The sequence below is a fragment of the Pseudonaja textilis genome, chromosome 3 (genome assembly GCF_049901715.1).
Source record: "Pseudonaja textilis isolate UNSWEBS1 chromosome 3, rPseTex1.2, whole genome shotgun sequence".
Classification (NCBI taxonomy): domain Eukaryota; kingdom Metazoa; phylum Chordata; class Lepidosauria; order Squamata; family Elapidae; genus Pseudonaja; species Pseudonaja textilis.
In genome coordinates, this window is record NC_141992.1 from 36,846,104 (window position 1) to 36,862,208 (window position 16,105).

The 16,105-nt window shown below is 38.5% G+C and overlaps 1 protein-coding gene across 1 annotated transcript in view; it reads left to right on the plus strand.

Annotated features, from left to right (window-relative positions):
- The window catches only part of TSPAN2 (tetraspanin 2), a 56,766-nt gene that overhangs the window by 10,571 nt on the left and 30,090 nt on the right, over positions 1-16,105 (plus strand). The window contains exon 2 of the mRNA XM_026712996.2: positions 7,896-7,998. Within this exon, the coding sequence (XP_026568781.1) occupies positions 7,896-7,998 (103 nt within the window). The remainder of the gene's footprint in view (positions 1-7,895; positions 7,999-16,105) is intronic.

Below are 16,105 nucleotides of genomic sequence, written 5' to 3' on the forward strand. Positions count from 1 at the left end.
TCCTCACATTGTTTTATGCTTTATTGAAATAACTAAAGCCCCAATAAAGTTATATTTTGTAACTTTATATTTTAACTGTTAAAATCAGTGCCTGAAAAATGGGGGGAAAGATAATTGAAATCTAGTCTTTTCTGAAAAGTTAAAAACAAATGTTTTTGCAAAATCTAACTGGAAACATGAGCATACTACCTCACTTTAATTATGGAGGGGAGGTGGGGACTACAGATTGCCTTTTCTTCCTTTTCTGAACCTAAAGACACATACTGCCTTAAATAAAAAAAATAAACAGAGCAGCATTCCCTCAGTTGAGCTTTTCTGAAATAAAATTAAAGATAGTAAGTTTTCAACTTCTGCTTATTTCAGGTGCAACTGAGTAGAGAGACACCTTCCCCATGATTTCAGGCCTGCAAAGGAGGTTTATTATATGTCCACACATGCCTAGAGTACTTGCTGTGGAGCTGACTGGACATTTAACCAGCCCCTCCCCCACTTAGTGCTCGCCCAAATGACTCTACACTGGGTTTGTACAAAAGCCTACCAGAAAAGAAGGTTTAGCCCCTGCTGATTCCTCAGTTTCTCTAAGAATATAATAATAAAACTGACATAAAGAATGTTTATTTTTTGCTTGATTTGAGATGATGTAATGGAATCTTTCATTATTGGCAAAAAAATTTCTCTTCCACGTTCAGTCATATTCTTATGTTTAATAGGTTAATTGTGCAAATTAACGAAGAGGCAGGAAGGACAAACTGTTCTAAATAAGTGGTGAAATAGATTCTATAAAATAAGTAATAAAGTTCCAGAAAATAATATTGCCAAATGATATTTTTAAAAGTTTCAAATGGATGGATATGGATATTTGTAATGTAAGGTCTTTGCAGGACCAGATTTGACTTCTCAAAGTGCACCTCATTAGTATGTTTAAAGGGGAAGGGGTGGGCGGGGAGAATATTTGGCTATTGTTGAAAATACCAATTTCAATAGACCCATTCCTAAATCATCTGAATTCTCACGGATAAACCAATAGCTTACTTTAAAAAGCTTTTTGTGAGGATAAAATATGAGGGGGAAAATGCTGCATTGAAGAAAAGGCATTACACACAAAGTTAGTTGCAATTGGTGTGCAGGAGTTGTGGAATGAGAATGAAGAGATTGTGCCTGAAATTTTAGTAGAAAACAGGGCTTTCTTTGAGTGGAAGATTTAGCCAGCTTAAAAAGAAACAAAACAATATGGTTTATCACAAACAGGAATAATGGGACTGTGTGAGGGAAATTATGTCTTTTCTATTACTATCAGAGTTTAAATCTCCCAAGGTAAGATAATGTTGTAGCTCAGGAATGAACTGTGGGATCCTCGAGGCTCTCTGAGCTTGCTTGTTTTCCTGCAGACATTTCATTACCAAATTAGGTAACATTGGTGCTAGAAGGGGTTTGCTCTCATTTTATATACTAGTGGCTTGCCCTTTCCGTAGTTAATTTCCATTTTACTGTATTAATGAGAAGATTGAAGCAAAAATCTGCTTAAAGCTCTTTGTAATGAAAAGTTTGTATTAAAAGAAAGAGAATCTTTACATCTCAGATGTTAAGACAGTGCTTTTCAATCTTGGCAACTTTAAGATATGTGGACTTCAATTCCTAGAATTCAACAGTCAGTGCTGGCTGGAGAATTCTGGGGGTTAAAGTACATAAATTTGGAAGTTGCCAGGGTTGAAAAACAGTCTAAGTGAAGAGGTTTGAAATCTGCTGCACTTTAAATGGACCACATATTTGCCTTGGTAGAATCCTGTGAGAATTGTGGTGATTGGAATCATTAAATGAATAAACCTTTCATTTTCCTGGGAAATCTGAGATTCCTTTCAGTGTAGTGCTTGGCAAAGGTAACAAACATATTTTCAGCAACTTGCTTGCAGTTTCCTTAACAAGGATTCCCTTAGATAAAATTTATCAAAACTTCCCTGGGGCCAAACAAAATAACTTGCATAGTAGGGAAGCTCTGGTTGCCTTTAGAGTTTAGTAGGGTAGCAGAGTATGAAAGAACCATAGTGTTGTGTGAGAAATAGTAGTAATAATAATCCGTTTAGACAAATTTGCTGCTTATACAACTAGGGAATGTTTGGGTGTCTACCCACCAAGGAGTTCTGTTCCTATAAGCAAAATAAACATATTAAGTTGCAGTTGAGGGAATTGGGCTTTTTTTATTGTGTTCAGGGAATTAGTAATCATCGCTGGTGAAAAATAGAAGTATCTTTTGAAGGCATTAGAAAAGCTTAGCTCTCCAAGCAGGTTTCTGCCTGGATAAGCCAACAAGATTATTTTGGATTCAAACATGTATTGTTCCATTAGAATTATGTCATTTTGAGGGTCATCTTTATAGACAATAACATATATTTCTATTTTTGGAACATAATCCATTTCTCAAGGAATAGCAACCATTCATACAATGTTCCATATTTTCCAGATTGTAAGACACACCAGACCATAAGATGCATTTAACTTTAGAGAAGGAAAACAAGCTTTTGGCCTCTGTGTATCCTATTTTTGCCTTCCCCAGCATCTAGAAGCACTCTACAGGCCACAAATGGGCTCATTTTTGGCTTCTCAAACCCTCTGCATGTCCCGTTTTTGCCTTCCCCAATGCTGGGGAGGGCAAAAATGGGAGCCGTTTTTGGCCTGCAGAGTGTTTCTGGACACCAGGGAGGACAAAAACAGTATGTGCAGAGGGTTGGGAGGCAAAAAAACAGGTCCGTATTCACTCTATAAGATGCATAGACATTTCCACCCAGTTTTGGGGTGGGGAAGTGCGTCTGATAGTCCAAAAAATATGGTACCTGACACAGTTGAAGTGCTGTGGTATGTTTGAAAAAAATGAGGTTCCACTTCATGTGGACAGGAAGATTATAATGTATATTGGTAAATCTGGATCAACAATGATTTCTGATGCCTGTAAGACAAAAACTATAAAGATGTAAGCCCTATAAATCTGAGTGCTGGAATAATGAAACCTTAGGGAAAATCAGGAATGGTTTTCATATGCAAAAGAGGTTGGAAGAAATCTTTGAGGTCTTCTAGGCCAATCTCCCCTTCCCCAGTCAAGACAGGAGTCCCTACAAATGGTTTTCAGGAAATTTCTCCTTAGTTCTAGGTTGGATCTTTCTTTAACAAGCTTCCATCCATTGCTTCTTGTCCTGCCCTCAGATGCTTTGGAGAATAAGTATAGAGTTCATAAGTTTGGAGAATAATAGGAATAAATAATTATTCACAAATTCATGTATGAATGGTTTATGAATAATATAACCGAAGCCATCATTTTAATCATGTTTTTCATGTATGACAGTGCTTGTTTTTAAAGCTATGAAAAAGTTAACTTATATATCTCAGATCAAAGCAAGCAGCCACATAGTATAATAATAGTACAAAAAATCAACTAAACCCTCCAACCATCATAAGAAACTAAAAGGCCCAGTAGCCCAAGAAAAAAAAAACAGAAGTCATCTACAACATATTGTGTAAGGACTAAAACAGTCACTGTGTAGGATAGATATGTAGAAGATTAGCAGAGCAAATCCATGAATACTAATTAGCAATCAGAAGACATTATGAAGCTCCTTAATTTCAAAGCTCGTGGACAGGTTTAATCATAGTTTCAACTGGAAAACTGAGCCTCTTAGACCAAGCTAAATCCCAAACTCCTAGAGAATTCCTGGAAGCTTTGAACTGAGACAAATTAGCCATCAACAGGCACATAGATATTAAAAAGCATACAGTATATACAACGTTTTTTTAAAAGTTAAAAAGAAAACATAAAGACAAGAACATTTCCTCACCAGCTATCAACACCCAGTTAAACAAGGATTAATGCCAGGATTAACACCAGACAAACAATGAAGCAGGGAACAATGGCTCCATCAAGGATACCAAGGAGAAAACAATACAAGTCCACCAGGGGTGGGATTCAAATTTTTAAACAACCGGTTCTGTGGGCATGGCTTAGTTGGGGTGTGTGGCTTGGTGGTCATGTTATTGGCTGGGCGTGGCCAACTCAATATCACTCACATCGAGGCACGCATCTCCTCACCTGGCCTCTCATGACTGTGGGGATGCTGTAACAGTTGTAAGTGTGAAAAATGGTATAAGTCACTTTTTCAGTGCCATTGTAACTTTGAATGGTCACTCCACACAAGCAAAGTACCAGCAAAGGAGGGGAAAAAAACTCCAGAGACATTCCTGAGACAGGAAGCTAGTCCTGCCAAGAATACAATAAGAGTTAACGGAGAGGCAGTTTCTGTAAGCAACACCAGTATGTTTCTTTCCTGCCTTTCTTACAGGATGAGGCCAGTAATTTCTTCTAACAATTGGTTCTCTGAACTGCTTAGAATGTTAACAATCGGTTCTAGAGAATAGGTGCGAACTGGTAGAATCCCACCCCTGAAGTCCACCCTTGCTGCCAGGGCAAGCCACTGTATATAAATAAAAGAGCAAACCCAATTCCCTTCTAGCACTGAAGATATTACCTAGTTGAGTAGTGAAACTCCACTTTCCTGTTTGGTATGTCTACTGGTAGATCTGGGGGGGAAGCTATTGTTTTTCCATTCTTCTGATCATTTGGGCTAAAACAGGAGGGAGGGAGGACTATATTTTCACTAGCATCAAGATTACAAGTAATCTTGTAAGAAAAGAATAATCCATCTTTTGATACCCACCTATTAATTTTTTTAACATACATCATTTCACCACTCTGCAACTTGTATCAGATTGTACAAGTTGTACCAAGCTGTTCACTTTTCACCAACTTCTGCAATAAGTTTAAAGTAAAGTGAGGAGGAAAAAAGAAGCTCACCAATTGAGATCCACTCAGCAGGGGTCAGACAGCCACCATTAAATGGCCCTGGGGGATAACAACTAGACACAAGAGGTTTCCTGTCACAGCACAAGGCAGTCAACCGGAGTGGTAGCATTTGCTTACAATGAAATGAAATGGAGAGGGTGAGCCAGACAGCATTGCTGGTGCTGGCACAAGTCATAAAACACTACTTTTGATGCATAGATGGAAAAATCTGTTAGTCTCCGGTAAGCCATGGAGGATGACATCATGTGTTCCTGGCCTCAGGACAGAGCTAGTGATCCTGTATTTGTACCAATCCAGTAAAAATAAAAGGACATATTCCAAGTTATAGGCCCATCCCTACCTCAGTGGGTGATGCCGTCCTTTCTCAAAGGGGCAAGACATAACTCTACCGCAATGTACAGAAGTACAGATTTGTGAGGTTGGTGTCACTCAGCTGCAGCTGGGATTCCAACAGCAGCACAAAGTGGTGTGTTGTTTGGCTTTGCAAAAGCACAAGCCATTGTTTCTTGTTCAGTCACCCTGTGCCATGAGAGCAAATGGGATTGCCTTCTTTTTCTCTTTCCCTTTCCTTCCCCCCTTCCTCCATTTCATTTGATTAGAAAAGGCATATTCTCTGTCTGAAGTCCTTATGATAATCAAAGGATTGCCTGGGCTTTCCTAGCAAAATGAAAAAATCAAAGCTAGCCCTATTGACAATGAGAAAGGAATATCCATAAAGGCAATAGCTTTGGAGAACTATGTGTTTTTTTACATTGCAATGTATTTATTTCAAAGGATTTGCACAGCTCTACTTTACTAAAATAACTACTATGAGAAAAGTTCAGGTGGAATATACATTTTCTCCAGATACTTCCATGAGTCTTCAAACTGGCTAATAAAACCAGGCACCTGGGTACTGATCATTTAGTAAGAAGATTTCAGTCTTTTCTTCATAAGTGGAGCTTATCAAACTCAAGAGCAGAGGCATTAGCTCTGACCACCAGTGTGAGTACAGTGGGCACTTTAAAAGGATGTGTAAAACAGAATCAACCTCTGTGCTCCAACAAAATTTGTATTTATAGCTTTAGCTTCAAGAAACAGTTTGGTGGAGGCACAGAATAAAAGGGGAAAACACTGGAGAAAATCATGAAATATAAAGACCTTCAAACAGAAATAGAATTATGGCGAAAGAAACGAGAGCTAATCACACTGGCGGTCAGAGCATAGTACCAATGGTAATAGACACCTTTGATGCAATCTCAAAACATCTGGATCACCATTTGACAAAATCACCATCAGTCAATTGCAAAAGGCAGCTTTATATTCTGTGTTGATACCTTTTATTACTGAATAACAATATTTGCCTGTCCCAGACCCTTGGGAAGAACTTGATGGATAAAAATGCAAATCCAGTCTAGATTAGTTTCTGCTGCAGGAAAGATTATATAGCTAAAAGGAACATACAGTTAATTTAGTCATATGTATAATTTTGGTTTGAAGTTACAATGGCCTGAGAAACAGTGATTTACAACCTGTGGCTGAAGTTACAACCACTGCATCAGGCTGCAGACATGTGGTGTCAATTTGGGTGCTTAGCAACTGGCTCGAATTTATAAGGGTTGCAGCATCTCGCAATTGCAATTTGTGTCTTTCCCAGCTAGCTACTGACAAGGAAAGTCAGTGGGGGGAGCTGGATTTGCCTAACAACTGCAGTAAAAATGGTTGTAAAATAGTCCTCTCATATGATCACTCACTGAATGACCTCATCATTTAATAACTAAAATTCCAGTCCCAATTATGGTCATAAATTGAGGACTACCTTTATAGTCTTGTTATTCAGTTACTACTACTATTACCATGTTGGAAGCACCAAAGTGTTTCCATGGTTAAAGGATTTTCCAGTGATATCACTATTGCCTGGGGGATGCCCAGTTCGAGGCTCCTTTTGTGTCCCTGGGAAGTTGCCTACCAAAGGCAACTACCCGTGTATCTACTTGCAGTGTATTTCAAACCCACTTTCAAACTGTTGGGTCGGCAGGAACTGGCGCATGTGACAGGAGCTCACCCCACCTCACAGCAGTGCAAGCCTGTCAATCTTCAGCACAACATTCTAACCTTATGAGCTACCATGTTTCTTCAGTTAATAGAGTTATTCAGTTAATGGAGTAATAAAGAAGCAGACACATTACTACTGTGTGTTACATGTATATCATTTTTAAGAATATTTAACAGTGCAGTTGGTTTCCTTTGTAATACAAATTTAACCTATATATTATATAATTTCAAATAATTTTAGGTGCCAAAATGCATCTCCAAAGTTGGGTTTACTTTATCCATGTATGAGTTTTGCAAGTATACTATTTACTGTAATATTTTTTTTGAAATACCCATATATCCCATACATGCTTGTATCCCATGCCTAAGCCCAACTTATAGTTAAATTTACACACAAATTTTTAATCAAAATACTATGAAAAATGAAAAATCTGTGGTTTTCTTGCAGATAAGGCAATTGTGAAAATTATATGAACATTTAGAGGATTGGCTTAGCTATAGCATTAGCACTTAGACTTATATACCTCTTAATAGTGCTTTACAGCCTTCTCTAAATGGTTAAAAAGAGTCAGCATATTTCATCCAATTATCTGAGTCCTCATTTTACCAACTTCAGAAGGATGGAAGTCTCAGTCAACCTTGAGCCTGTGAGAATTGAACTGCTGGCAGTCAGCAGAATTAACCTGCAATACTGCGCCACCACAGCTTATCTATGATGGGTTTATCTACTGTATATATTGTATATATTGTATATACAGTATATATTTTATCTACTGCATAGACTATAATTTTATCAGAATTTCAAAGAATACTCTGGACCAAAAAGGATAATAAACCCTGGTGAGCACAAGAGCATGATCTTGGCCTGTGAACCATCTGTGTACTGTAGGGAGAAGATGAGGCCCTGGAATAATGGCTGGGGGAATCTCCAGGAAAAACAAGGAACTGTTTGCAGATTTTTCTGTGCTTGCCACCCATCTTCCTTCAGCACTTCACCTTTGCTTTCCTTTTCTAGTTGGCAGGTTCAGCTGTTATCGCATTTGGGCTATGGCTGCGGTTTGGAAATGTTATAAGAGATTTAGCAACTGATGAGGCCTCCCCAGAATATTTTTATATGGGTAAGTTTCATATCAAGTATTACAGTATAACTATAATTTTTGTTCAGTAGCCAACAATAATCGTGCTGGACAAGAAAGCTTTTGCTTCCTGAACACTTTGGGGTATATTTTATAGATTTTTGGCTATTAATCAAATCGTCTGTTTTGTACAATGGCTGTAAACATAATATCTTTTGGTTATGCTGCACACATGAAAGAAACATACGAAAACTTGTTGTTGAAGCACATCCAGTACACCAAGTATAACTGAAATATCTGTGGAGACCTAAAAATGAGGTGTCCTCTTGAATACCAAACAAACAAAACTACTTATATGACCCTACATAAAGTGCCTGCACCAAATCAAAACTGGGTTATGATTATTAATTCTACCTAAGGCAATGAAATTAATGTGTAGAGATTGTCACCACTAACAGAGAATTATAGAGGTGAAAGATAGCTTTTAAAATGTTAAATTCAGACTTCTTTTCAGTGCAGGAATCCAGATTAAAATCTCTATGAGAGCTTAAGTTATCACCTTCCTAGTAATAGGTTTCATTGTTGAATTGCTCTAAATCCATCTTCCTGTAATTTACATCCATTATTCCATATCCTGTCCTTTGGGATAATAGAGAAAAAATCTTCACCTTCTTCAAGATGACACTTTTGTCAGGATTTTAAAAATTCTATCGTATTCTTATCTTCCCTGTTTTAATCAGAACTTTCATAGGACAATTTCTAGTCTGTTGATTATTCTCATTACTCTTTCTCTGAACATGTCTAAATGTGGTGTCCAGAACTGGACACTCTGCTGAAGAGCAACTCTGACCAATGCAGAATAAAGTGAAATTAGGATTTTAAAACTAGGCATCTTGAAATAATGAACAGTGATAATATCAAGGCTATTAATGAGCACTAGAATCTAGACACGTGATGGCAAATCTATGGCAGGTGGCACGCAGGGCCATTTATGCCGGCATGCAAGCTGCAGGCAAACTTACCTCATTGCACATGTGCGTGCCTCACAGCTGATTTTCAGCCAGTTTGTGGCCTTTTTCGGCGTCCCAAAGGCTTGAGGAAGGTTTCTGCAAGCTTTGCAGACCGAAAACTAGCCGCGTTTCGTTACTTCCAGTATTTTTGGAAAATGGGAAGTGATGAAATGGGGCTAGTTTTCAGCCTGCAAAGCTTGCAGAAGCCTGCAGAAGCCTTCCTTAAGCCTTTGGGAGGCTGAAAAAGGCCTCAAACCAGCCGAAAATCAGCTGTGAGGCTCAGTGCAGGTAAGGGGGCAGCGGGGGTGGGTGGATTGCGCGCACATGTGTAGGGTGTGTGTGGGGGCATTGCCTTCTGGGTGCTGGCACACGGGCATGAGCGTGCAAGTGCGCACACAATTTTTGGCATAGGAGCCCAAAAAGGTTAGCCACCACTGATCTAGACACTTAAATATGTAAGTAACATTCACTCAATGTGAAATCTTGCAAAATTGCATAATCTTGTTTAAAGATTGTTTAAATGTTTACTTGTTTAATCCAAGCTTGAACGAAAATGTATAAACCAGCTTTCTTAACAGGCAAAATTGCCCAGTGAGTCCTGGATAGACTGATATAACGGAGGGTGTAAAATACACTAAAGCATCTATAACAAAGCCTTTCTTTCTCTTGCCCAATTCTAAGCACTGTTGAGAGCGCTTAAGTGTTTTTTACAGAGTGAAGTCTTGGCTCATAGCCCAGCCTTTCAGGGATAAAGATCATCAGATGTGACGCATTACACAAACCAAAATATCCAATAATTGGCACCTCTCTAACATATGCCCTTAGCACCAGTTTCTCGACATAATTTGATTTATAGGCAGATATTGAACTGAATTGTTTTAGAATGTCTTGTAGTCCAAATATTTTTAATCAATATGGTAGTGTAAGATATGCTTTGTTTAATTTGGGGGGGGGGTGTTTACACAGTTCTTGAATTCCATGTTTAATTAAGCCTCAAATAAATCTCCCTCCTTTTAACACCTTGAATTATCTGAGCCTGAAATTACAGTCCCATACATATATGCTAGAGATCAAGCTTCATTGAACCCAGTGGGACTTAAATAGCCATACAGAGACATGGACCGTTATTATGCATCACTTTAAGCTTCTATATCTTTCTAAATCTGACTGTAAACCTTCTGGCAGGGAGAAATATATAAAGTCCCTAGAATATATTAGTAGTTGCTAGTAGGGGTGGGATTCTACTGGTTCAGACTGGTTCTGTAGAACCGGTTGTTATGATTCTGCACAGTTCAGAGTACTGGCAAATCATGCCCCTGGCTGGCCCCTCCCTTCTCCACCCGCCCCTCCCCTCTCCACCCAGTCAGTCCTTATCGTGCATACACGACATCGCATGCATGCCCCACATCACTGACTGCATTCTTCCCCGCCCAGTCACTCTTTATAAGGTGTTTCTTTTTTTTCCCTCCTGATGATCAGCTGTTCCAATTATCAGTTGTGCCAGATCCCCCTCGCTGTCTTACTGCTTCACCCAAGAGGCTTCCTTGAGGCCCAGGAGGCAAAAAGGGGTGTGGGGAGGAGCTTCCTGGGAGCAGAACTGTCCCCCAGGAAGCTTCCCTGAGGCTCAGAAGGCCCAAAAATGGAGCACCCCCCCCAACTCCATTTTTTGCCTTCCTGGGCCCCAGGGAAGTCTTCTGGGAGCAAAAACACCCCCCCAGGAGACTTCCCTGAGGCCCAGGGAGCAAAAAAAATTGGGGGGTGCTGCAAAAAAAGGCCATGCCCACCCAGTCACATGGCTACACCCACCTAGCCATGCCCACCTAGGTATGCCCACAGAACCGGTTGTTAAAAACGTTGAATCCCACTCCTGGTTGTTAGCATTCAGGCATTCTGAAGTTTGTCCTTTTTTGTCCTGTATTTTACCCATGCTTTCCTTGTTTGCTTGCTTACTTTTTTTGTGCCTGCCTTATTGAAACAGAGAGCTACATTGCTGGCAAGAGTATTTTGAATAAAAGTCCCTCCCTCCCTAGATGCAGATTGTTTGATCTCCAGATTAAAACCAGATGCACCTCCAGCTGGTCCTGCTCTGTGACATCTATGGCCATTTTGATTGATGCAAATTGAGGATTGATGCAAATTGTAGCCCAGTACACCTGGGGACCTATTTTACTGGTAAAATGGTGATTCTAGAAGATACCTCTACTTGATTATCTGTAAAGGAGGTGTGCTGCACAAGACAATCGGTTCCCTGTATATCACCTTATTTACCAAATATTGTATGTCTACTGTGAATATCTTTAGAGGCATTCATGCTTTAGCAAACATCCCACCCGCCCACCCCCTCTCTCTCTCTCTCTCTCACACACACACACACACACACACACACACACACACAATATAGATATTCTTAAGTGTAGCCCCCAAAGAAATTCCAAAATAAGGTGCTTTAAATTCAAGATTCCACAATTTTAACCATTTCTATTAATATTTTTTCTAGCCATATTTTGTTAGGAACTGTGAAATTTATTCACAGCAATGACTATTTACTCTGTTAGCAGGATTCTGCTTTCAGGGAACTATAGACTGAAAACCTTCTTTAACTCAAGGGAAGTCTACTGGGAAAATCTGAGAACAAGAAAAGGAGAGTAACACACATTGGCTTGGTTTTACTATATGGCTACGGTACGTTTGTTTCCATCCCTCCATCCCTCTGAGGCAAGTTTGTGACATTCCAATGGATTATAGCTGGTATTATAGATGTCATTAATGTTCAGATGTAATATTAAGTGCTGATCAAAATCAAATGTAATACCTGATTATTTCATAGGTATGTCAGAGCACAAAAGCTCATTCTCCAGGCTGTGATGTTGCAGAAAGAAGTCTTAGGGCAGCAAATCATTTCAGTATCTTGACACTCCTGACAAAAATAAAGATATTAGCTTGATAAATGTTTTATTCTTAAGCAAGGTAAGTCATCCAAGCTCAGCAAAGGGCATCTCTATTATTGTGGACTATATTGTGGACTATACTTTGGAGTCCAGGGTAATTACACTTCCTCCAGATAGTATTTAACTATTAAAATATTTTTCTCCTTACTTTTAGCCAGAGACACTAGAGATAACTAAGAAGATGTTTTAAAAATAAGCAAAATTATATAATAAAAAATTAAAATTAAAACAGGATAAAACTCAACTAAAAAGTGAGATTCTTTTAAAACAATGCTTGATAAATTTGATAGTGAGATCTAAAGGTAAGATGTCAGAGCTAATATAGTCCTATTAATTTTGTATTTGATAGGAATGTTTAAGGGTAAAAAGATAAAGTATAGAAAATCAACAAGCAGATTTGTAGCTCCTTTAATAGATTTTATATTAACTAAAAGAAAAATGTATTAGCGGCAAAGTTTGAACGAAATACAAAATTCTTAATAGTAGACTGGCAGACTACTTTTGTAAAGAAATCAATAACTTGATAGGCATTAGATCCATTGAGATAGTGAACGGGGTTCTTTTAAAATGATTTTAGTATGACTAGGTTCAAAAAAAATATTCCCTGCATTGTCTCATTTTGGTCATAGTGATCCATCTGGCAAGATTGCTATTTAATGATTCCCTGGAGGAAAATTGTTTTAATGTAATTCATCAACGTTGAAAATTTGGAAGAAAGCATAATTAGAAATCAAATTCATCTCTTGACATTTTTCTCCATCAACAGCAATTTTAGAAATTTGCCCTTGACTATTAGCTGTATTGAAGCAAGGCTTTATAAAATTGTCTATTTTAAAAAAGTCTATAAGGATGCTTACACATGATGGCTATCACAATCCATAATCCCGCAAAAGTTGGGCAAGCTGGCTGCATTCAGTGTCTTGAGGCCACCTGTTTAATTCACCAAGGCTACTATTGTTTCTTCTCTGGAACCTAACAGCCCCATTCATCATCTGAATGGGAAACTTAGCAAGATTACTATTTTACCACTGTTAATGCCAGTGCTGTTTCATGTTCTTTGGCCCATTACAACTGACAACAGCCTGATGTAAGACTTATTTGTGGTTACATTTCTGCAAGGCTTCTATTCAAAAGTTTGGTGAAAGAAAGAAAAACAGGCAATCCAGGCAAGAGAGAGAGAGGTAATTCTGCTGAGTTATATTAAATATCTTTTTTCCTAGTTATTTACATTGGCAGTGTTACAGTATTCACTGGCTTCGCAGAGCCAAACACCTCCAATGAAATTAGGCCAAGATAATGTTACATTTCCTTCTTTGGGCATCTTTTTTGATCAGATACATGTTTTCAAGAATCACAGACTTTATATTTATACGGTTGGTTTTAGATGGATTAGTTTTAGATGGATCCTCTTTGATACGGTGTGACTTTTCTGAAGCAAACTCCTCAAAAGGGAAATTAAATCCTGGGTATATTTCATTTGTTCCCACCTTTTTTTGCATGAAAAGTCTCTCCCCACCCCCCCCCAAGGCAAGCAATAGTGTACAATGAAGTTTTGGGTTCTAGTTCCATTATCCTTAAAGACAAATAGGTTAAAAACTGCAGAAGTGGTCCGGACATTGCAGAATTTATGTATGTATCATACTTTTATAAAGGTAAAGGTAGAAGTTTCCCCTGCCCAGTCATGTTCAGCTCTAAGTGGCAGTGGTTATCTCTGTTTCCTATCTGAAGGAGCCAGCGTAGTCAAAAGATGCTTCTGTGGTCATGTGGCCAGCATGACTATATGCTGAGGTGCATGGAATGCTATCAATTGGTGGTTATCATCCCACCAATTGGTACCTATTTTATCTACTTGCACTTGCATACTTTTGAACTGCTAAATTGGCAAGAGCTGTGGCAAGAACAGGAGCTCACCCCATCATGTGGTGCTTGGGTATCGAACTGCCAACTTTCTGGTCAACAAGCCCGGTATCTTACAAGGTAGTGCACCCATCATGTTTATATGGTCACTCATCTCACAAAAACATGGGTCTGAGGGGACAAATTTGTCAGGTGCCTGGTTTTATTAGCCATTTGAAGACTCATGGAAGTATCTGGAGAATATGTATATTCCACCTGAACTTTTCTCATAGTAGCTATTTTAGTAAAGTAGAGCTGGCCAAATTCTTTGAAATAAATCATTGCAATGTAAAAATAAAACCATATTTCTCCAAATCATTAAAGCAGCTGTATCTTTTTCTGGACTCCTATGAAAAGGGAAACTTGACTTTGAATCTCCCATAGAGACATGTCCACAGAGTTCATTGGATAATTTTGGGACAATTGCTTTCTTTCACTATAACTCTTTCTACACTTAGACCTGTGCCTTTGTCCTCCGGACTGTCAAGAAATAAATAAATTAATAAACCAACAAAAGCATCTATTTCTTAAAAAAATACAGTCCAGGTTAGACTGAATTTAATCTTACAAATGTTTGTAAATTGTATGCTGATATTTGGCATGAATGCAGTTTTACATTTGCAAAACCTTGCAGAGAATTTCACATGTTGCTGTGAACCATTACTCTATTTACTACAAGATGGGAAAACTATGGCAATCCAAAGGCTGAACTTGAACTCTCAGACATCCAGTAATTGAGGAATGCTGGCATTTGGGGCTATTGATTCTCTGCTCTTTTTTTATCATAAGCAGATTTATCAATTTTTCTTGGTCTGCTAATAAAAGTTTGGAGCAACTTCTATGGCTGAAGGACAAAACAAAACACAGCTATCAGAAAAAGCTATGAAATGAGATACTGGTATGTGAGATTTAAAAAGTTACTACAGGTAGTCCTCGACATACGACCACAATAGAGCCCAAAAATTATGTTGCTAAGCGAAACATTTATGAAGTGAATTTTGCCCCATTTTATGACTTTTTTTGCCACAGTTGTTAAGTACTTTGCTTGTCAGAGGGTTGCAAAAGGTGATCGCATGACCCCAGGATCATAAATATGTGTCAGTTGTCAATCATTCAGATTTTGATCATATGATCACGGGGATGCTGCAATGGTCAAAGTGTGAAAAATGGTGATAAGTCACTTTTTTCAGTGCCATTGTAACTTTAAACCATCTCTAAATGAACTATTGTAAGTCAAAGACTACCTGTAGTTTTTCCTGCTGCTCAAGTCAATTTTGCTACTCTCTGGTTAGCAATACGAAGACTTGGCTATAACTGCTAGAAACTGCATGGAATTTTCTTCCTCCTTTCGGTCTCTTGTGCATTTTTGAACAGGTTCTGCTAGATCAGCCCTATTTTTAACTTTACAATAATTTACAATTATAGTCCTGTATTTTCCATTGACTTGGCACACGCCTGCTGTGTTAAATCCCATCACTGCCCACAGGGTAGCTTTTGCTGCTGGATCTCTTTCCTGGTCTTATTCTGAAAACCTGGTCTCTGCTCATCTTTTCCATCCACTGGCTCCGTCCCCTTGGAAACAGGCTGGCAGCTGTGCTAATAGCTCAAGCATGCATTGCAGTGTAGGAGTTAAGCCATGCCAGGTGAAATAAAATTCCTTATTGACTTCAATTAAATTCCACCCAAATTGTCCGGCAGTATGAGCTCCCACCATTTGATCTCTGCATAATCTTTCCACCTGTCAACGGCGTGCGAGTTATAACCTCAGAGATTACAAACGAATAGATTTGTGTTTGGGAAATAACAAACTTATGCTAAACTGGCTATCTATCATCAATGCTTTAGGACTCTCATGCCCACTTACAGAGTCTCAGTGCTTATACATTATTTTGCAAACTTAGTTTCTGAAAGATGGGTATAAATAAATTAGCCATCCATCCCAACCAATTCTAATAAGCTCTTTAAAATGTCAGAGGAGCTTATGATTTAACAGTTAAATTAGATTTCACAGAGTAAGATGTTAAACTTTTATTCCTAAAATTCCAAAGATCTGACACTAATCCGAGGAGGTAGTACTCATTGTTAATCCAATATTAGTGTTGTACTCATTGTTAATCCAATATTAGTGTTGCTAGTCCAACTTTCTAGAACCCACAACAGCCAACCTCACGAAACTTTGTGATAGTTCCTTTCTGATATTGTTTCTGAGCATTTATTTCTGATCCAGAGACAACCACTGACAGAACTGTAATGATAAATTATACATTTGGATTTGCATATACGGTCATTCCAGTT